A 23,357-nucleotide genomic window follows, 5' to 3' on the forward strand; every position below is an offset into this window, starting at 1 on the left:
CATTATACATGGAGAAGAATCTGTGAGGAAAAGGCGGTCCGACAGAAGAAAAAAAGCAAACAGGGTGGCCTCGCAGAAGGAGCACTGGATTAGGAATCAAATACAGTTGACCCTTGATGAATGGTGCAGGTCCACTTACACGTGAATGTTTGACCAATACAGGACAGAAGTGTAAATGTGTTTTCTCTTCTAATTTTCTTAATAATGTTTCCTTTTCTCTAGCTTTATTGTAAGAAGATAGTATATAATATATAAAACACAGAAAATAGGTGTTGAGACACCTGGATGGCTCAGTTGGTTAAGCATCTGTCTTTGGCTCAGGTCATGATCCTGGGGTCCTGGGATCGAGACCCACATCGGGCTCCCTGCTCAGCAGGGAGCCTGCTTCTCCCTCTCCCTCTGCTGCTCCCCCTGCTTGTACTCTCTCTCTATCTCTCCCTCTCTTTCCATCTCTCTTTGACAAATAAATAAAATCTTAAAAAAGAAGAAAATATGTGTTAGTCGACTAATACCATAAGGTTTCCAACCAACAGGAGGCTATTAGTAGTTAAGTTTGTGGGGGGAGGGGGAGTCAAAGTTATACATGAATTTTCCACTGTGCACTGGCTCAGCATACCTAACCCCTATGTTGTTCAGGAGCCAACTGTAATATCTACCTAGTTCCTACCTCACATGCTATCCATGAGCACACAGTAATTAGCTGTGTGCTCATGGATAAACTGTACAGCCTTCCCAGGCTTCCATTCCTACCTATAAAATGAAGGCATTAGATGAAGCAATCTTTCCTTGTAGCTTTAAAATTTAATGTCCAGGTGTAAGTACCTGCTTACTAATCAGAGAGAAGAGGAAAATGTAAAGATTTGATACAAGAATTCAAAGGGCATAACATTCTGAGTTATGCCACACAGAACTCTATATACTTCATTAATAATTGAGGGCATTACTGCATTTTAGCAAATAGTAGTCACTAAAATTTATAATCATGAGCCTTAATCACCCTGAAAAGGCAAAATCAGGTGTAATCCACTATATTCAAGAAGGGAGGGTACATAATGCACATTAGAAAGGTGTACATGCAATATGTCAGCATTTTAAAATGCTCGATACTTTAAAAGGTGTTTCATGGACCACCTACTTCCCAGCTGATACAAGTAATATATTATTATATTAATAAAACAAAAAGCAGAAATCAAAAGAAAGTTCTATTTCTAATTTTAAAAGCATCACAGGCACCATTAATTGAAAAATAAAGAGAGTACAAAATGTATCGATTCATTCCTCTAAATTGTAAAGCCCCATCCTATTCTAACAGTACTTCAGCAGTAGCGTCACTAAACGATCCTCATCTTCACAGTCTAATTGCCAGGAGAGAAGTGCCCTGGGAGGAAACTGGTCCTTCCATCTGGAGAAGGGTAAGAACAGGGAAAGGAAGGCCTAATGTAGGAACAAACCAAATCTAATCAGTTTGCATTTTGCACTGGCTTCAAATCAGATCTTCCTACCCCTACTGGTCCAGTAGATGGAAAGCAGCATGACACTATTTTTTTGGAAACAAATTCTGTACAGTGAGCCCAAACATACAGCACTTCATATCCAACTGGCAGGAATAAAACCTGAACAAGCTGCAGCTATTTGAGAAACAGATCGAATAAAATGAAGTAAAGTTCTGAAGCAAGATGCCCAACCAAATCCGTACCGCTCAAAAACTGCTCCACTTAATAAACTACCTAATTACGACCTTGATGAACATGGAAAACACCTTGTGGGCAGAGATGGTTTCACTTCGCTTTAATATGGATGCTCTGTAAGCCCCACAAAGTTACAAAAGTACATATTACTTCCCTGCCTAGTAATTCTGTAATTCCTTTCTAATAATAGAGAATATTATTTGGAAAAGACTGGGCAGTACTTACTATTCCTAGCTGATGAGAGGCTGGAAGAGCCCATCACTACCTGATGTTTCTCGGTCTAGCATGAAGAAGTTCTGAGGAAGGCTCTGACAGATGGGCCCTGCACAATACCCAGACACCAAGAGTGCTTTGTCTTCACTACCGTGTGACCGTGAAAACAGGTCCTTCCCATAGGAAGAACATGTAAGAGGTGGGCATCCTCTATCCTGCATCCTCTGCTCTCTCCCAAACCACTCTCTGGAGACTATCAATCTAGATCTCTAACAAACAGTTCAGGGAAAAAAACCTAAAGGGGTAGGGTAAGTATATTATTACCTGAAATCCACTGATACACACACAAAAAAGAAGTAGACAGATAATACACAATAGAGAAGAATCAATGTGGATGGAAACATCCGGAGATATTTTACTAAGAAGTAAAAAGAGATAAACATGATCTTTAATTTTCCCTTTTTCTTAAATCACAAACACAGGAGGCTCCGACCTACAATTTTACACTCATTACTCCACAGACCAGACTAACATGAAAAGACAAAATGAAGATAATATTTCATTGCCAAAGAAGACTGCCAACTACTAATATGCCTGTCATCACTTTGGAATAATAATTACTAAAAAGACCAGCAGTTTCTAGGGTTTGTAAGCTTCACTCACTAAGAACAAGTATTCCACCAAGTAAGATTTTTATGAAATAAAGTATAACTATTGCATCCGGTATCATTTTAAAAGCAATGAAGTAAGTAGTGATACAAATACTTGCTTGAATGAATTTATTCCTGTGTTCTTCAGAACTAAAGCAATAGAATTCTAAATTTAGAGGTCATTTACATGCATCAACATGATCTGAAAAAGTCTTTAAATAAGCCCAGAGGTAAGAAAAATGGTACATGGCCTCGAGAGTGAATACCACCACCAAGCCAACTGAAACTCTAAACTTGCACACCTCCTTCACAAATCCAATAAAATTCTATTATTGTTTGGCTTCTTCAAATATTTGTGCTCTCCTTGTTTTAATATGTATCCCCTCATTTGGTGAACCTGCACTGCTTGGAAAATTCTATTTTCTTTCAAGTTAGTGACTACTCACTTTTCATTCATAATTTCAACATATTTTTCTTCCAGGCCCTATGTGAAAAGAGCCTGTAATTTGCATGACCTTAAATTGACCTCTTCAGTACTTCACTACCAAAATAACCCACTGGATAGGAAAGAAGCAACACTCCAATGCTGAAATACACCTGCAGCATTCTGATGTCACACTACTGAAGACATGATTGAGATCAATTCAGTTATTATTAGCCACTTGGCTCCTTGTTCAAAAAGATCCCACTGGTAGACAATCAAAGTTGAAAATATGTTCTGAATACCAGAGCTAGAAAAGTTTGCCCAAAAAAAGAAAGCCAGCTGGCTAGTGCCAAAAAAAAAAAAAAGTACCTTTTCAGTAAATGCCAATAAAACTTTACAGGCTGCCAAAATAACAATGATAGAATAATTACAAAGGACACTTTGCAATTTTCCTGACAATAAACACGTTGTTCTTAAAAAGAAATTATCTGTCACCTGGCCTCAATTGTTAAAGCTGTTAATACGAGCTATGGTAAATCCTACAAACAGTTTATTTGAACCGACTACAGATTTGGCACAAAATTTTTATAATTTCTTCCCCAAAACAAATCTTTGGATTTTCTTTAAAAATGACTTGTAATAGTAAATTCAATGTATATTAGAGCAATTTCCATGAGGAATCACCATTCCTACGGAAAAGCTTTTACCCAAAGGGTTTTGCCCATCTTTAAAAATGTTCACTTAAATGTATCAGATTAAGAAGCCCCCCCCCAAAAGGAAATGGGAGATATGAGAGTTGTAATAGTAAAGACTATGACTTAGGAGCCACATTATTAACCTCAAAATAGTCTTAAAATAGATCAGTGTGCAGGAGGGGGGAATCCATCAATATTATTTAGAAAAGTGCACTTCATTCTTCATACAGCAGGTAATACTGAAGTTGACCAAACTTTCTCATACAAGTCCATGAGACTTTCTTACAAAGACTCACTGCTATGTACCAATGTTTGCTTCCTCAACTGTGACAACACCATCATCACCTCCAGATGCCAATCAAGCCCTTTGTGACATTTCTTAACAATATTAACTTAAAAACACCTATAGCTCAAGAGTGATATCAGAATAATGAACCATAAAAAGCCTCTAATGACACAAAGCCCAGCCTTCACCAACAAAACAAGAAACAAACCACTGAATGGTAATAAAGAAAACCAACCCAGAGAGTTATGGATAGGCTTAACCACAGCCATGAAATGAACAGTCAAGAGATACCATGTAAGATCCACCATACAATGTGTTTTGCATGAAGCAAATATGAATGATCGTGTATACACAGATCACATTTCCATGGCTAAAGGATATAATCTTAAGAAAACAGTCACTGGAACAGAGTTTTAGAAATATATTAGCATTTGGTAAGTAACTTTTGAGATTTCTTGACATTCTCATTTCTTAATAGATTGCTTCCTTTGAAGATAAGCTTCTTCTTAAAAAGGTGTTATATGTTAGATTAAAAATTATCTTTTTTTTCTTAGTGGAACACATCTCCAATTTTTAACTGGCATAACAGTTGGGAGTTATAAATCACAAATGAATCAAGTCAGATAACAGCATTTCATAAGAAGTTGAAGAGACTGTTCTTGTCCACCTCCACAAACTTTACAATGAGCAGTTACTGAGAAGTACTTTAATCATGGATATACAACTTGTTAAGTCTGATTTCTCTACCTTGCAGCCCAATTTATATTAAAACAGATTTATATAAAATTACAATTATATTTGACTTAGTTGATATGGATCTAGGAATATATAATTATTAGACTAGCTCAAAATACAAACTCAAGTTTGATGCCACTATTCTTTAATTATATAGACTTGTAACTAAAGACATTTTCTTCATTTTCACTCTATTTACAGTATTCCAGAAAGGCTTCCTAAGTGTGTAGAAAATGATCCTTAAATTTTTATTATACTTTATAGAGTTGTTGCTGTAACTTCCTAGCTAGTAGTTCAAAAGATGCCTGTTTCTGTTTTTTCGACTCTAGAGCCTCTCCACTGCACCATCCCGTAAGTGCATTCTTGAGACTACATAACAAGAGAAACCTCCTCATAGTAAGATCATTGTGATCCTTCAGGAACCAAGCCCTGTCTGATGGGAATCAAGAAAACTCACCAGTTACCAAATTTGGCTCCCTAACAGTAATGTCATGGCAACATTCCAATGTATATATTTTTTTTACTTTGAGCTGCTAACTGCAAATAAGGGGAAATTAGATTACTACCTTAAACATAAAATAAAGAGCATAACTAGGTAGCAGTGTTGTACAGGTGTTATCAGAAACAGAAAATCGCAGCACAAAGGCAATAATATTTGAGGATTACAAATCTTTTTCTGTCTTTGGCAGAGCATTTTGTGGTAACATCAAAATTGCACATCAAATCCTCCTCATTCTTGCACCATGCAAGTCTTTACGTTATTCATAGTATACAGACACTCTAACTAGGATGGAAATTCTACATTTGATTTGATTTTCACATAAATTTCACTTAAATATTACAGTCACTAATCCTTGTGGGTTTTTAAAATTTAGATGTAAGGTGTATATAAATGGATCTCTATTCTTCAGTGAAGTGGTATATCCAAACACTCAATGTAGTCTCATGTTTAACTGCTTTCTTCTAAACGGTCAAAACTATATTTACTGCTCTGTCAACCTAAAGCACTACTTAAATTTAGCCTTTTGAGACTCTCAGATGTTACCAGCATGCCCATGTGAAGGAACAGATATTACAAGGCCTGCTATAGGTCACCAGTTATACAAGATTCATCATTTTTCTATAATTTAGTGATCAAAGAGGATGATAAACAATGACAACAGCATTCTTCCAAGCCCATTAATGGCTTACCAACACAACACAATGCAGGAAACTCATGTGTAGAATGGGATTTTTACATTTTCTTTTACTTTCATATTCTAAAATACACTCTAATTCTTTAGAACACAGAGCTCTGCCGATGGGTCTGCTCTTTAACTCTGCGTATAAGGTGACCAGTAGGTGTGTCAAATACCATAGCCAGATGATATATGCAACAGCTTATATTAGCACTTAAACACACAAAGAAGATTTATACAGTCCTCCCTTTGTAATTGATAGTTCCAAGAAACGAGAAAAATATGAAGATGAAAGAGTCCTGCTCTCCTTCCATGTGTGCAAATAGAAATGAACTTTGGAGAAACACATGGATACCACCTGCAAAACGACTGTGTGATCACAAACATAATAGGCCTGGTTTGCATTCTCTTCCTTGCCCTTTGAAGTTAATAGAAGCTTTGTAAATTGAGGGTGTGCACAGGGGTAAAAATTAAATCAGATAAAGCATGATTTAAAAGGAGTCCTCCCTTACAATGCATGCATAAATTCTTGGCCAGTAAACATTTGTCTGAATTACCACATTAGATTACACTAACATAATTATAAAATTTCTGACATGTGCATTATGTGTTATTTGTTTTAAATACAGTTAACTACAGTGTGCCTATACGCTAAAACATATTTGCTCCCCCCCAAAAATGTATTATTCCCCTTTGGTTTTTTTTCTCCACTTTCTCCTCCTCAATAATGTGACATCAAATTTCATGCTCAGGAATTTCCAGGCTGGCTCATTTGTTCTTAGGATAAACCCGAAATACATCTGATTGAGTTTTGCTGACCCATAAAATTTGACTTTCTCTGACCTATCAGACTTCATCTCCACCATGAGCCCACGTACATCTCTATCTCCAAATGCTGCTGCCATTCTCTGGAGGGACAGAGAATGTACTTGCCTATTTCACAGCAATTAACACCTGGTCTTTATCCAGCCTAATTGGTCCTCCCTTCATCACTGTAGAAATCACACAAATAGTGAAGAGCCAACTGAGGTGTGGTAAACAGGTACACTGAAAATTAGGTACCAAGGAGGATTAAATTCCACTTCTATGACTAACTACTTGGGTACTAACTTCTTGTCACCTTGGGCAAACTGTTTAGCCCTAACCACCTTATTTCTGGCACTCAGCTTAATCTGTAACAGTGTAGGGTTATTGTTAGGAGTGTCAATTCCAGAGTCAGATCTGGAACTTGGTGGCCATGTGACAAGACACAATCCATTTAACTACTCTGGGCCTCAATTTTTCACCCCCCAAAAAGCATATGATAGCTTCTACTAAAGAGGGCTGTCGTGAAGGGCTTGGAAGAGTATCCACCAAAAAGTAAGCACTATACAAATAAGAGCTATTCTTATCCACCAAATAGAGAGATCCTGGGTGGAAAATCTCTAGGTTCATTTTATCTCTAACACTTCATAAGTCTGGGTTTCCAATTCAGGTCATGTATCATTTTATCCATGAAGCCGTTCTCAACTATTCCAATCTATGTTGCCCTCTTTAAGGAAAAAAAAGAAAAAGAACGGGGTTTTCACAAATTTGTAATGTATATGCTGCCACAACTGTAATGTTTCCTCCCTTTGGGTTGGTAATGAAGCAAAATGGAAAGAAAGCTAATGTTTACTTTTTGGAGAACAATTTACTGATTCAAGCTATCTACATTAGCTATCCTAGTAGCATTTGGTAGGTAGAGGAAATGACATCACAAACCAAACTTTTTCACTGATAAATCAATCAAATGCAATCATTTTGATTTCTTTTTAACTGTATTATTGGTGTTACTCTTTTGAAACCTGTAGCTTATGAAATCCTCTAGCCTCAAAACAATATATATGTTAAATATACACTGACAATGTCTTATTTCTACAGAACCACTGAGTTATCAAATACTAACCCGTGTGCCAAAATTTTGACATAAAATATCTCATTTAATCATTACATCAACCCATTCACTTTCCCTAACTTTTACTTAAGAGGCTCAAAAAAGTTAGGTAATTAGTCCAAGATCACAAAAATGGTGAACTGTGGAACTAGGAAGTGAACCTACACAAGCTGGGATCCAAATCCAACATGTCGCTTTGTAAGGTTAGAGCTACTTCCAGATCTTTCCTTCAGTGCTGAACAATCCTCAAATGTTAGTAATTCTAGGTATGGCTAGAATCTGTTTTTCTTACATTTAGTATTCAGGGGCCAACTATTGAAACTCTCAAATTTGAATTTTTTTTTTCCTGTGGCTTTTGATTTTCCTTGGAAACTAAAAATATAAGAATTTGTTATCCCAGAAGAATGAGTATGCTAATCCCTATGAAATGCCTTGGATCAAACATATCCAGTCTGGTAGAAGACAAACCACTGCCTAATACTTGATTCATTGGAGTAGAAGCTATTTTATAAGGATGATCTTAGGTCATTCACAATTTAATCAGCCAATTACTTTCATAGGGGCTTCCAGAAGGCCATCTCTAAAGTCAAATATCATTTCGTCACAAGTGGTGTTACAGCAAGGGTCCTGTGGATTAATTTTTATTATTTAAATAAGAGATGATCATAAAATTAGCACCCTTCTAATACAGTTCTCATCCTGATTATTGCTATTTAACTAGTGAAATTTTTTTCTTCAGGCTGAGTGAACACTATAATTATTATTGCTTTGCATTGTAAAGGTTGCATCTTAATTGAAAAATCAACACTTTTTTTTCCTTTCAGTGAATACATCAACTTCAAAATCAACAAAAACATTGAAGATGAAGGCAATTTTGCTAGACCCACAAATTAGAGTGTCCTCGATCAACCAGAATTCATAACCCGTAATCTTAAACATAAGAGGTTAACTGATCCGATAACCGGGCCAGTATTACAAGTACCGAATGTCTTCAGGCTCAATTCTCTGCTTATAAATCCCTGTGGTCAAAGAAACGGTAGGTTTGAACAAACACTTCTGAGTGTCTTCTGATAGTGTCACTGTGGAGAAGTACTGAACTGCACAGTGTGATCAACAGTAGAAGGTCAAGTTGTTCCTAAAATTACTTTACAGGATGTACAGAAACAGCCTAGAAGTTGGCAGGTATAGATATCATTTCTGAGTATGGCAAAAACAACACAGAAAAGTAAACGGATCACAATGAATGCATTTCATCATAAAAATTACAACGTGAATTGTTTATTTTGTATATTTCATATATATTTGTGCATATATATGGAATAAAAGCTTATACCATTGCCTTTTATGTCCACACATATATGTCTATTTCATATAAACACACAATGTTATACGTGTGTGTGTATATTTGTGTGTCTAATACTCATTTAAGGTTCAAGTTATCCTAGAGGAAGGTAAAATTATCATCCCTGTTTTATGCAGGAAGGAACTGAAGCACAGTAAGGTAAAACTGCTTCTACAAGGTCACATACTATTAAGTAGCAGAAATTTGAACCCCACTGTCCAAGGTCCAATACCTTGCTCGTATGTAGTACACTGTACTCAATCCCCTGAGAGAATCCTATCACTTCATATTACATGACATTAGTGTTTATAGCATTCATACCATATAAGAGCTTGAAGAGATATTTAAAAATAGTAAAAAGTACTTTGGCATTTTGTCTGATAGTAAAAAGTACTATCAGACAAAATGCCAAATGGGATGTTCGATTAACTTCAGCATAATAGTAGCATATGTTTCTGACCTAATTATATGATGCTTATAGATAAATAATGTCCCAACCAAAATTTAAAAATTCTCTTCTGAGAGCACCATTATTTTGTTAAGCAAACATTCAAGATTCCTGAAACCGAAGGCTTATGTATACAGAGAACTTAAGCACACTTCTACAATTCAAATTATGAGGATGAAGATTTTCACAGAATAATAGGGAACTAAGAGAGCTGTCTACTCCACCCTTGCTTTCCAGATATGTGTTGCTTTGTACATTATGTTATAAATTAGAAGAAATTTATAAATAAACATTTTATGGGGTTTTTTCCTTAATTTATATCATACATATAAATTTATACATGTACACACGCACTAGGCAAAAATATTTATATGAATTTTTTTTCACTTGTAGAGTCCTAGCATTTCAATAAATGAGTGGTTCCCACATTTTGCTATGTGCACCATGTATAAGAGCAAATGTTCCAAGATGAGTCTTGGTTCTGATGTATGAATTCTCAACTGTTAAAGAGAGAGAGGGAGAGAGAGAGAGAGGCAGGCAGGCAGGCAGGCAGGCAGGAAGGAAAGAAGGAAGGAAAGAAGGAAGGAAAGAAGGAAAAGAAAGAGAAAGAGGGAAGGAAAGGAAAGGAGAGATTGAGATGATCGCTACTCTTGTTTTTATCTTTCATTTCATAGGATCTAGCACAATACCTGACATTATGAATGTCTGTTGTCTAAACTTATTTTTCATTATGAGGAAAAAATGCTTTCTGGTTCTTAACCAAAAAAAAATGCTGCATTTTACCAAAATAAAGATGCCAGATCTATAGATTCTAAAACTGTTATCTGCTTAACTATATGGTTAATATAAAAATAAGAGTACATTTTTTTCTGATTTCATAATCACAGCATTTGTGTGCATTTTACTATGCATACAATTATTGCAATTTTGCATGAAGGGTTTAGGAGGCACTTTATACCAGTCCTAACAACAACAACAAAAAAGGTTTCATATATTTAGAGAGAAAGAGGATGGGGGTGGGAAGCTGCTGATGAATAAAATTTGACAAAAAATTTAAGAAAAGTAAGAATGTAATATTTAAAATAAAATAAACAAGTTCGTGTATGTGGGTCTCCTTATGTGCACATCACACATGCATAAATTCATTTGACGGCTTCTAAATATACATAAACAGATAGTTCTATAGATTCCATAAGCACATTATCCAAACCTTCAGAAGTTGCCATTTAAAAGCCAAGGGCCTAAATTTTCACTTTGATCAATGAGACAGCTTTATCACAAGATGAGATGACAGAAGTTTATTGATTAGCTGATAACCTTCTAAAGCACCAGCCTCTAATCTGCAATAAAACAGTGAATGTAAGGAAAGCTTTCAAAAAGGAATACAAGGTTTGATTATCCTAGAGGAAAACAATGTGGAGAGGCTCAGGATGGCAAAACATCCAGAAACACAGAGCAATGACATCCATTTTCTTGGCTTTCCCAGCAGACCCGTGAGTTGAGACAACCGTGTCACGTGACATTCTAGCCCCAGTGCCAAGAAATCAAATCAACATAATAAGGCTGTTGTGTCCATGAGGTTGGAGAAAAACAACCTCAAACAGCAGTAAGAGTTCACTTCACAGCGTGACTGCCATTTCAAAGGAAAAGCTAACACTACTGAAGATAACACTTCAATATTACCCATACATCTTGATAGGAACGAGCCATTTTTAACCGAGTCCAGGGGTTTGACAGAACTTTTGCTGAATAGTATTTGACAGAACTTTTGCTGGCTACTCTGTGGCTCAAAGAAAATCTCAGATAAAGATCTTATGTTTGGGCCTTAAATATCGGGACTGAAAGGTTCGGGGGAAAAGTGGGCAAAGGGGGGGATATATTTCTTTCTGATCAAAATTTATCCAGAATTTGGTATTGGCTTATAGAACTTGATCATAATGAGAAAAACCTAAATGACTGTAAACTATGAATTATATACAAATACATCAAAATTGATATAGTAGATAAACAAAAAACTGGCATAACGAGATATTGAATTGAATTCATTCCCTCCTAAAATATATTTGTGTTATTGAGGTAGCTAAGCTTAAAGTGCCTTCTTTAACAAGAAAATGGTTGACAAAAATATTTCTTACTCCAGTGTTATAGAGTATTTGATAAAGAAAAGGTCACCAATAAATGAAAGAATCTAAGTTTGTATAATTCTTATTTGCTATTTTCCCAACACACAAGTAAGGGCATACAATCGTTCTTGTTTTAAAATCACAGAGCCAAATAACCTTTCTGGATTTCAGTTTTTCATCTTTAAAACAAGAGCACTGAGATCTTTAATCTCTGATGTCTCTTCACTCTGCTGCTCTGGGGTTCTCGTGAATATTTACTATGACTTTGGGAATTCCGTGAATCCTCCTACTCTGACTAGTACTAACACAGATGCCTCTACTGTTGTCACTACTTCATCATCCGCCCAAAGGTTCTTCTCCCACAGTGAGGAAAATATACCATGTCTGAAACATTTTCAGACAAAAACTGCAGTTACACAACAGGCAAATATATGATGTATCATAAATCTCTCTCAAATTCTGGATAAGAGGAAGTCTTTGAGGCAGGGAAAGGCAAGCCCTAGAGCCTAGATGAGAAATGGGACAGTTCCAAGTACCAAGTCCTCCCACCCTCCTTCAACCATAGCTATTAGCTCAGATAAGTTCACAGAACATCTTTCTTGGGACAAACCCCTATGGGAAGGTTCTCTTGGTCCCTCTCAATCTATCATGCCTTAATAAGAAGAATTTTCAAACAATATCCATGTCCTATATGAAGAACATTCTCTGTTAGTGATGAATTTTTTTTTTTTTTTTTTAAGAGTAGTAACAGTTGGTGCACAAAGGAGAGGTCAAATGTTTTCATCTCTCAGAGCACCCGGGTGGCTCAGTCAGTTAAGCGTCCAACTCTTGATCTCAGCTCAGATCTTGTTCTCAGGGTCATGAGCTCGAGCCCCGAGTTGGGTTCTATGTTGGCCGTGGAGTCTACTGAAGGGGGGGAAAGCTACCCCCCAAAAAAGAGTATCAACAGTTTTGAAACTTTTACAAGTGGGCTGAGTACTGGCCCTCGGGGAAAGGAGATGTTCCTAGACTATGCAAGTTGGAGCTGGGGATCCAACCTATATGATTTCAATCACCTGAGGCCTTAGTTGATTATTTTATGCCCTACGTTTCTCTATAAAAAATGGGAAAAAATACCGAGTTATTTCAGAGTAGTTGCGTTAAATAGAGATTACCGAGAAATGTATTTTGAGATAGGAGTATCAAATAATATTTATTAGAGAGCCCTAATCTGTTAACAGAGACTGATCACTGATAATGTTACATAAATGCAAATGGCTTTCCATTATCCCTCAAAGAAAAAACAAAACATGGCAAAATACAAGCAGAATAGTTGCATTAGATTTCAGACAACTTAAGCCACCTGTGCATGAATATGTCTAAAACACTTTTTTAAGACTCTAAATACCCGAGAAGCTCGTCATTCAATTCACTGAATACCCACAAAATGAGAATTATACAAAGATGTGTAGTAGGACGTGATCCATCCTCTATAAGCCAACTTAAATAATATTAACGTTGAGATGTATATAAAGCATTTATGACCACACAGAATTCATTAATTCTAAGATAAGCAAAGAATAAATGACATTCATAAATGAAATGATTCATGAATGAACAGAATCTTTAAAATGAGTATGATCTCAAAAAGTAGAGTAGGTCAGTATTTTGCATATATAATTGCCACCAGAGTACATGATTTATTAAGAGACGTAAGATAACCAACCCTCTTAGTCCCTATCACAGGGATTTAAGCATGGGCTAAAGAGGTGTGGACATAGCCAATGACAGTAATCCACTGGAAAATCCAGTGGCCATACCTTTGAAACAGAGTGCTTTTTGTAGAAATAAATATAAAATTAAAAAAAAAAACAAAAAACAAAACAACGTAATAAGCACATTTTCTTCAGAATGTAATAGACCAGCATCTGAATATACCATGTCTCTGCATAAATGCTGACCCCTATACAACTCCACATCCCTTGACATGGGATGAATAAGACTTTATTTATTCAAATCCATGCAGTTTGGAATATAAGTTCCATGAGAGCAGAGGTATTTTTCTTATTTGTCCAGCACTGTATTATCAGTGCCTAGACAGAACAGGGCAAAGGACAGACCAAAACATGTTCATTAAATGAATAAACATTTAGAGTCTTGTCAACCTACTTAACACCCTCAATAAAAAAAATACAACTACGGACATTTGTATCAATAAATAATTTAAACTAAAATCTCATAAGTAAAATGAGAACTGTTACACTATTAAGATTTATTACTCATTTTAAATCATAAAAATCAAAATAATGAATATGGCTTACATTTCTAAGAATACAATCATTCCAATTTTGCAAACAGAAATAAGAATACAAGATTTCCTTATAGTAAGACATAAATAAAGGAGCAATCACAATTCAAGTCTCTTTTAGGGATTTAAAAATCTCCCCTAATAAGACTGTAAAGTCAAAAACTAGGAGCAACTATGAAACAAGCCTCTGACTGGTTTAACAATGTGGCATCTACAGCAAAATGAACGTCTTTGCTAAACCTTAGATTTAAGTAAGAGTCAAAGACTGCATATAAAATCATTGCACAAAGGCACTTTTTCTGTCTTAAAGTTTAATCAGACATTGTATAAACAGGATTTTTAATCTAGCCATTTCTGATATACTGTCAGTAATTGAGTTTTGAGTTAACATCACCCTTAGCTACTGTCAAGTGCAAGTAATGCTTGTTGGGGTGTAATTCATCAGGTTTTAAAAAAGCAACTATAACTGGTACATTCCTGGGTTTTGGCACTACAAAAAAAAGGGGGGGGAATGCAACCACATGAAACCAACCATTTTTACTTATTGAGACACAGCACAAACTCTCGTTAAGAGAAAATTCAATAACAGAAGCAAATATGCACTGTGCATCTCAATTAGATGTTTAACGTTATAAAAGGGGAAAAGTGGCAAAATGATAAAAATAAAAATGATAAAAACACTAAACACACAGGACATGCAGGTTTACATGTACTACTTTAGCTCGGATTACTTCTTCTTTATATCTGATTTCGTAACATTTACATGTTCTATGAAATGGTGGTCCAGAAATCTAGTCATTTTCATGACTGCTTTGGCCTTATTTGCAAACACTAGCAAATGTTTGCATTCGTAATCACCACTATGCATAAGTATATGTATGTATGTATATTAAAAACCCTGGAACAAAGAATATAATATTTGGTTCTGCAAACAATTTCCCACCATCATCCCTTACCTAAACTTTCCAACAAATACTGTTGGGCTCTCAGCCAAATCACTCCAGTAATCACATAGCAATATACTTATTTAATATTAAGCAAAACTTAACCGAAGATGGCACAGATCACTTGTCTCAAAATAATTTGTTACTAATTATAGGCAGGGTAAGTGGAAAGGATTTGTTGGCATACTTCCATTGATCATGTTTCTGAAGTGAATTTCTAGGACAATGTGTTCAACTAAAGGCAAAATTTAAGAGGATGAATAAAACAGGAAAGAAAAAGCTGAAAACTTAGGGTGAAATATACAATTTCGGCTTTCAGCTGTAATATAGCCAGAAACTCTAGTTTTGTGGGGGGTTTGGCATTGCTTTGTTCTTTGGTTTTCACTTTGGCATTAAATCTGAACTATCTACCTTAGAAGAATGAGCTGATAAAACTAACAATTTTGAAAAGGATCTACCTGAACAGACTTTATTAAAACTGATGCAATTTTCTAGCTATAAATATATAGTCATTTACAGTAATTTCTAATTACACATATTTCACCATTGTGATTTTTCTAAAATCTACCTTTTTATATTCAGCAAGCATTCCCTGTATTTAGATATTATCTTTCCTTTTTTTCCTTGAACGTGGAAGAAGTGCCATAGAATCATAATGTGTTCTGGGCTTGAGAGATTATTTACTTCCCTGTCATTTTACAGATAAGTAAATAAAGGTTAACTGACATGCCTGAGGTGTATGATTTAGAGTTTGTTTCTTCTATGGAACTTGACAGACTTCCAGGATGTTATCTAAAACAAAATTTCTTGTAAAGGTAGCTTTTTTTTCCACTGGGTTTATTTTCCTTTGAAAAATATGTTCTTTGTGAAACAATCAAGCACCAACCAAAATGTTTGTTTTGCTGAAAAGGTGGTCACTGGACTCTAAACCGTGCCCAACATAGGTGAGATGCGCACTAACAGTGAAAGAGTAGACCGTCGGGCGATGAGTACCCCCAGTGGATGCATCTAGAACACGGTAGCGCCACCAATGCTTGGTTCTCCTTAACTGGCAAGGGGAGGATTCCTTCTAAACTAGAACTGATTCTAGTATGACAGGGATCTACAGTGAGCACTTTCTGAGGGTAAAGGAAAGTAAGTAAAAAATCATCTTTGGAACTGGATAATACAAAAACTCTATCAAAGATTATAAAAATTAACAATGTCAACAATATCATTTTTATGTAGACTTCATTTTTTAATTCCCTAGTATATTTACATAACAAAATGAAGTGTATTACTTCTATAAAAAGTTTCAGAAACTCTATCACTTAATGAATTGTATACATGAACAGGAGTCCATCCTACAACTTAATTCCAAGACTGATACTGCTGTCATTGTTCCACAAATAAGTAAATGACATGATAAGCAACATATCTAACTTTATGTTGCACGGAAAGCCTGCAACAGAATCATCTAACAGCTCGTGAGAAATTTGAGGGCCCAACTCCAGACCTGAAGGGCAAACTCTCATAGGACAGGGAACATGAAGCTGCATTTGAACAAGCTACCCAAATGTTTGTCCATACTCAAATGTGAATAAGATTACTGGACTTATGTAGAATTCCATAGCTCATTACATTTAGTAAAATAATTAAAACACATCTCAAATGCTTATTTTCCTGAACGGGGTGCCAGATAAAAATCTAAAATTGACAAATCAAGAAGCTGCAGCGTATGGATATTATTTAGCATGCGGGACAAATGAAAGGCATCAAAAAAAAAAAAAAGGTTGCTGTAGAGAACAGGACTGTGTTGAACAATCTTATTTGTGTTTTTATTCCCCACTCTGTGAACATAATGCTTTGATAAAATATAAAAAAGAAAAAAGCGAAAGACAAAAAAGACAAAGAAACAAATAAACCCAAAACAACTGAAACAACAAAAACCATACACAAAGGAAACAGAACCTTCAAGAGCGGGTTATAGCTTAGATCTCAAGTAATACTATCTAAGATGAGGAAGGCACGAGGCTATTCATCCTTGAAGTGGATAGTTTGAGTCTGTACAGTGGCATGTTTAAACATGCCTCAGTTTTTTGTTTTCGTTTTTTGTTTTGTTTTTGTTTTGTTTTTTTTGAAGAAAACAAGACACAGTAACAAACTCATGTTCTCAAATCCCAGAAATGGACTTCCTCTTTGAATGTATGCTCACCTTCGGGTAAAAGAAGCCGTAGGAATGAAAGACAAAGTCTTCCCGGCCAGTCATATCCAAAAATTTAATCAGGCAAGAAAGGTTTCAAAATTAGTAATAAAAAGCTAACTTTTATCAAGTACTCACTATGTGTGTAGAAAGGAACACAACACAAGAAGGTGGCTTAGTAGAAAAGCAGAAAAGTAAGGAACACAAGCCACCAATGGAACTTCCCAATGCAGGGCAAGGACAGGTTAACACAAAAGAAGTTATTTAGTCAGGGTCTGCACAGAGACTTCTCTGACTTCAGTGTCTTAAAAAGCAGATTGGTAATCATTATCTGTTAAGTTGCCCCCCGCCCCCTCCCGATGTAACTGCAAAAGGGACCCAAGTACTATTAGATTTTTTTTTAATTCCTAAGAAAATGAAGTATAGCTATGACTTTTATTTACTTGAACAAAGACTCATCCATGTAATAGTGGCTTTAACAGCTGAGATCCCACACGCTGGTTTGCCCTGATTGTTTTCAGTTGGGTCACTAGTACCCTATTACAAATTTCAGTCGAAGTACGCAAACTTGCAAACTTGCAAACTTTTAATGTTTACTTTCTGATATATAAACATATCAGAGTCAAGGTTATTGTTATTCCTTTAATGACACTATTCTAACTGACTTGCATTCCAGTGTTCTTTCTTGAGTACAAGAGAAAGGAGTAGAGTTATAAAGACCTATCCTGCTGGGAATTTTTGCATAACTCTGTTTATACCCCTGGGACTGTTCTGGGAAGAGGTAAAAGGTAAAGGGAACATCATCTATCCTGTGAATCACTGTAGAGAAAACAATGAAAAGAACCAATGTAACCAAATGGAAACAAACTAGGTGGAAAAATTATAACATATTACTCTAATGAAAAAAAAATGAGAGGTAGTAGATTTCAAAAGATGAGTGCTATAACTACATTTAAAGTATGTGATTTAAAATGTAAGATTATTAATAAACACATATTACAAAAATTCAGTTTATATATAAATTTGTGTCTACTTTGGAAAGATAAGGCTAATTTATGTTCTAAATACTCTTTAAATTCTTTTTTCTGAAAAGTCAGCTTTCTACTTCCTCTGGACTAAAGAATATCTTAGAGTAATTCTGCTTTTTACAGCAGAGTGTCTGAGTTCTGAAAAGATTTGTTTCTAAGAAATAAACAATTTGTTAGAGCCAAGTAAGCTTTTCTCTTAGCCTCCATTCACTTCCCAGGATGGACTTGTAGGAAGTTTTTTGTTTTCATTTGCCTTCACTGTCTATAAGTGCTTCAAAAGTCAGCATCCTTCAAAGGTTAGCAGCAAGCTATAGGTCTTTAGAGTCTAGATTTCCAGTTGACACATTTTGTAAGTAAAAGTAAAGAATGGGAAGATTTTTAGAGAATCTCCAAGTGTTATGGTTTAATCTCATTTCTCACAATTTTGAACGCTCTGTTCTCTCTTCTTCCACATACATTTATACCTCACGAAGGTCAAATGTATGCTCTATAATCCAGGGTTGAACAGACTGCGGCTGTTCATTCTCCTAACCTACATTTACCAAAGGACTAAAGCAATAAAGAGAGGCATTTTATTTGATTGAGGTATGTAAGGAAATCTGATTATTTATGTTTGAAAAAAACAGCCCCATAAAGTCTATAGACGGGCCACACAGAGGGGGCAGGGTTTCTTTCTATTCCTAGCGATAGGATCCCTCTGATCCACTAAGCACTACCAGAGAAGAATCAAACATTTGTAAAAGGCATTTAGCAGACAATCTAACCTTTCAGTTCCAATATTTGATAACCTCCTTCATCCAGAAATCCTTAGAATTTAATCCATATACCCTATTTCTCTTTTTGAATCATTTCCCTTTGTTCTGTTCTCAATGAACATTGAAATTAGCTGTTCACCATCTTCAAACAATAGTCCTTTATGTCAGTGGAAACGTGAAATAAAGCACACCTCCATTTTCTTTTTATTAGACTATTTCAGATTTATTTTTACCTTTGTTTAGAGGTTTCCTTTAAAATTAGGTGTTTTATTCACAAGTCCCGGAGCCATATTTGTTAAATTGTAAATATTCATTATTGAAGAAAAATAAAACCTCAGCATTCTGAAAAATGTTTGTTTAAACATTCATGGTTTTAGCATGTTTTTCCAGAATGAGACTACATCTAGCGTGTTAAGGCATGATCATATATTTTCTACCTTAAGAAGGGAATTAGGACTCTGAAAACACTTAGGAGGAAAAGAGCATGAAGAAGCTGACCACATTTATGTGATCACAATTTTACTTACTGTGCTTCTATAACATGCTAGGCAGGACATGCTCCTAATCCTCCAGAGGTTTACAGTCTTATTGAAGAAATACATGTATCTAAAATGTTACAGTGAGTACAAGACATAAGATACTGTAGAGTCTAACTCTGCAGGTAAGGGTAGCAAGAAAAAGTCAAGAAAGACTTCAATGTGGTGAAGTCTAAGCTAGGTCTGGAATAGGAGCTCTACCAACACCACAAAGGAAAAGTAAAAGTTTATAAAGCAAAATGAACAACATGTGCAGAGGCGGAGAGACATAAAACAGCTCCATCTGTTTGGAGAATTGAAAAATTAGAAGGGCTCAAGCTCAGGGGACAGGGAGGAACCAGGTGCTAGGATGGCAAGAGTTAAAACTGAAACAGCAAGTCAAGGCCCAGATGGTAGAGTAATGTTCTGTAGGACTTTGTTCTGAAGAAAGTTTAAGGAGAAAATTAACAAGGTCAGACAGCAATGCATTAATGCCACTGCAGAGAATGGACTGGGAGGAGGGAAAACTGAAAAGAACACCACCAAAAGGCTTACTCACGGGATCAGTCAAGGCAGAATGTGGATGTGAACTCAGTCAAATAGAGGGAAGTAGAGACCACAAAATTAAGATATTTTTGAAAGGTAGAATCAACAACTTGGTAAGCAAGTGGAGGTCTATGGTAAAGAACCGGGAAGAATTGCAGATAAAGATTTTCAGCTTAGATGGTGATGCCATCAACTCGGAAAGGCAAGGGAAGTACAAAAGAGACATTAATCAGGAAAAATAATAATAATAATTTCCACATTGGCCTGGATGAGTGGGAACTGTCCACGGAGCAACACGTGTAATGGTGTTTTATGCCGATGCTTAGCTAAGGGCTGAGGGTTGAGTCCCGAGGTGTTTCATTTTTTCTCACTTGGCACAAGGATCACGTGGTGGATCAGGGGAAGATGCCCAGTAGACAGGGGCAGGGGGACACCCAGGCCAGAGATAACAGTGTAGGAGACATCACTATACAGAAGTGTGCTGGCCACTACAGCAACCAATAGCCACGTGTGGCTCTTTAAATTTAAAGTCATAGAAATTAAATAAAACAACAAATTCATTTCTTCAGTCCCATTAACCACAGTTCATGTGCTCAGTGAGCAACGTAGCTAGCAGCTACTATACCGAATAGTCAGAAACAGATTATTTCTATCATCACAGATAGTTCTATGTGACTGTGCAGGGATGGCCCATGTTAGACAAGAGCAAAGCCTTGGGGACAGAACCCTGGGGAAAGTGGAGGGAAGGAAGATGAGTGGAGGGAGAAGAAGTAATCAAAGTAGTTAAAAGAGAAAGGAAAAACCATCCATGGTGGACCAAGAGAAGAAAGAGTTTAAAAGGAGATAAAAGAGTCAAGAATATGAAAAACTGAAAAGAGGTCAAATAAGAAAAGGAACAAAACTTTCTTTCTGGTAGTGATTTTACCCTGGCATTCGGTATAGTACTGGAACCATTACCAGTTTCTTCAGATGTAAAATGACTCAATGAGAATAATTCTCCCACTCAGATGACAGGTTTAGCTTTTAGAAAGAACTCCAGTGTCCCACAGAAAGAGAAATTCTGGAAATGTGACCATTCCCCTCCCACATTTTAAAGAAGAAAGGAAGGCCTTGCCTAGCCATCATCCTTGGCTGTCATCTTTCTGGAAATTTCTAAGGGTATCTAATCAAGGTCTATATCATTGCTGAATAGGCTTCTTGAAATTGCCTAATAACAATATTCAGACATCAAACAGCACATAAAATTCTCTTCTTAGATCAAAAATCAATCTGGCAGAACATCAGTTACCAGGGGGTTGGATAGTGAGGAGTTATTTTTTTAAGTACAGAGTTGAGAATGAGATGATGAGAAAGTTCTGGAGGTGGGCAGTGTTGATGTTTACACAACAATGTGAGTCCCACTGAGCTGCACACTTAAAAAATGGTTAAAATGGTAAATTTTCTGTTATGTATATTTTACCACAATTGAACAAAAAAAATTTTTAATGAAGCTGAACTAAAACACAGGAGGAAATCTGGATGTAACTTCTTACAACCAACCCTTGACACCTGGGAAATTTAAAATACCAAACAGAAAAGCGGAAAACATTGCTCACAGACATCTGCTCCTCGAAGTCACATAGGTATTGGTATTAGACGTGTGAGATTACGTGTGAGAATATGAGTTTGATAAGCTGTAAGGCAGTAAGCATCTCTAGTTGCTGTTGATACTGCCCCCTGTGAAACCGTCAATGGTCCGGAAAAATGAAACAAGTTAGAGCTCTACGTGGTAACTAACAGAATGAAAATGTATTAGGTCACTTTCATCATCAAGATGGCATTTATACCCCTTTCTTTACTCTTTACACATCAGGTCAACAGCTACAGTTAGTTGGTAGAATGGCAGAGCATAAATATGAGGAGGAAAGCCGGAGGCAGCCATGTTTATACGGGCATAATGCTCACTCAGGGATTACTGGGAGGCGACTATCCCATGAATCACAACTCACGCATTCTCTGACAGGCCCTGGAGCAAGGCTCAGGGAAAGAAATACTGAAGGGAGCCTAGGAGAAGCTATGGGCTACTTCCATTTGTGTCACTGTAACCAGGAGGCCAAAAATGAAGCTAAAAATTACATCAAAGCAGGTGAAAGTTCGTGAATGTAAAATAATACAAGCCAACAAGTTTTTATAAGTTATTCAATACATAGTCTCACACAGATCTTCACTACTGACTTTCTCCCATCAGCATTCAGACTTTTTCTCATGAACGTACCAAAAAGCTGGATGTAAACATTTGCACATTCATGGGTCACACCCTATTTCTTCTCCAAAGGTATTAACCAAATACACAGAATAGGACCATCTTTTAATCAAAACAGTTTTCCTTAGCTACTCTTTGGAGCTCCGCTCAGATCATACAGGGATTCTGCTGATGTCACAACTTGACAAATAGAATCACCTCATGACTATACGCTAAAAAGGTACCAACATAACATGAGAACAGACAGTGGAGGTAGAAACCAACCAAAGAGAAAGAATGAAAGAAGGAAACCAGAAAGACAGAAAAATTCAAGAGATGAGTCATACTATACTTACAACTTTCAGCCTGATAGTCTGGCACAAACTGCTCATCATTGTCAGGTACCTGAGCTGAAGGGAAAAAAAAAAAAAAATTAAAAAAAAATTAAGAGAGAAACTGCCAAGGCATAAGGAATGTCAAAGTAAGATCTTTCTCGGCTCAGATCAAACCTATGATTATTTGCCAGTGAGCTCCTATTTAAAATGGTATTGACAGCAATACTTGGGAGGGAAAATAGAAGCAACCATTGATGTCAACGAGAAAACCTAAGTGTCAGAAATATAATTGTGGCAGTTGTGGTCCTTCTGAATATCACATGCCAGATGGAAATAAAAGAGACATACAAAATAGAAGAAGCTACAGGATTTCTATTAGCAGGGGGGCTACTTTGCAAGAATGAAGAAGTATTTCAATGTATCCATTGCTAGTGCTGCAGCAGCCTAACTATATTAACTAGAGCATCCTTTCAAATGATGTGCACGTACACACATCCCTCTGCTTTGATGGGAATGCCTGCTTTGGGTATATTCAGTCAACTGCAAATGAGGCTACCATAAGGAAAAGTGCTTGACCTAAATTTGGCCGAAATATGCTACAGAGTTTTTTTTTTTTTTTTTAATGAAAGCATATCCATTGATTTTGGTCACAGAGAAGAAAATAATATATTGTAGTGATTATGTCATAATAATAAAATTATAAATAATAAAAATAAATTCCATCTTTTCATGCAAAATAGTTTCCTGGCAACTATACGACACTCGTGAAAAGAATATCACTATTTAATCAATCCTCATGTCAAATAACTTCCCTATTTTTAGTAAAGGAAAAAAATACTAAAGAGCA

General features: G+C 36.1%; 1 protein-coding gene across 6 annotated transcripts in view; it reads right to left on the minus strand.

The window, feature by feature from the left end:
* ETV1 (ETS variant transcription factor 1) overlaps nucleotides 1–23,357 on the minus strand; it is a 96,254-nt gene that overhangs the window by 60,560 nt on the left and 12,337 nt on the right. For all 6 annotated transcript variants that reach the window (XM_025872975.2, XM_025872974.2, XM_073898893.1 and 3 more), the window contains one exon: nucleotides 22,532–22,585. In XM_025872975.2, coding sequence (XP_025728760.1) covers nucleotides 22,532–22,585 — 54 coding nt within the window. The remainder of the gene's footprint in view (nucleotides 1–22,531; nucleotides 22,586–23,357) is intronic.

The sequence above is a fragment of the Callorhinus ursinus genome, unplaced genomic scaffold, assembly GCF_003265705.2.
Source record: "Callorhinus ursinus isolate GAN/ISIS: 27379988/994484 unplaced genomic scaffold, GSC_fseal_2.0 scaffold12, whole genome shotgun sequence".
Lineage (NCBI taxonomy): Eukaryota > Metazoa > Chordata > Mammalia > Carnivora > Otariidae > Callorhinus > Callorhinus ursinus.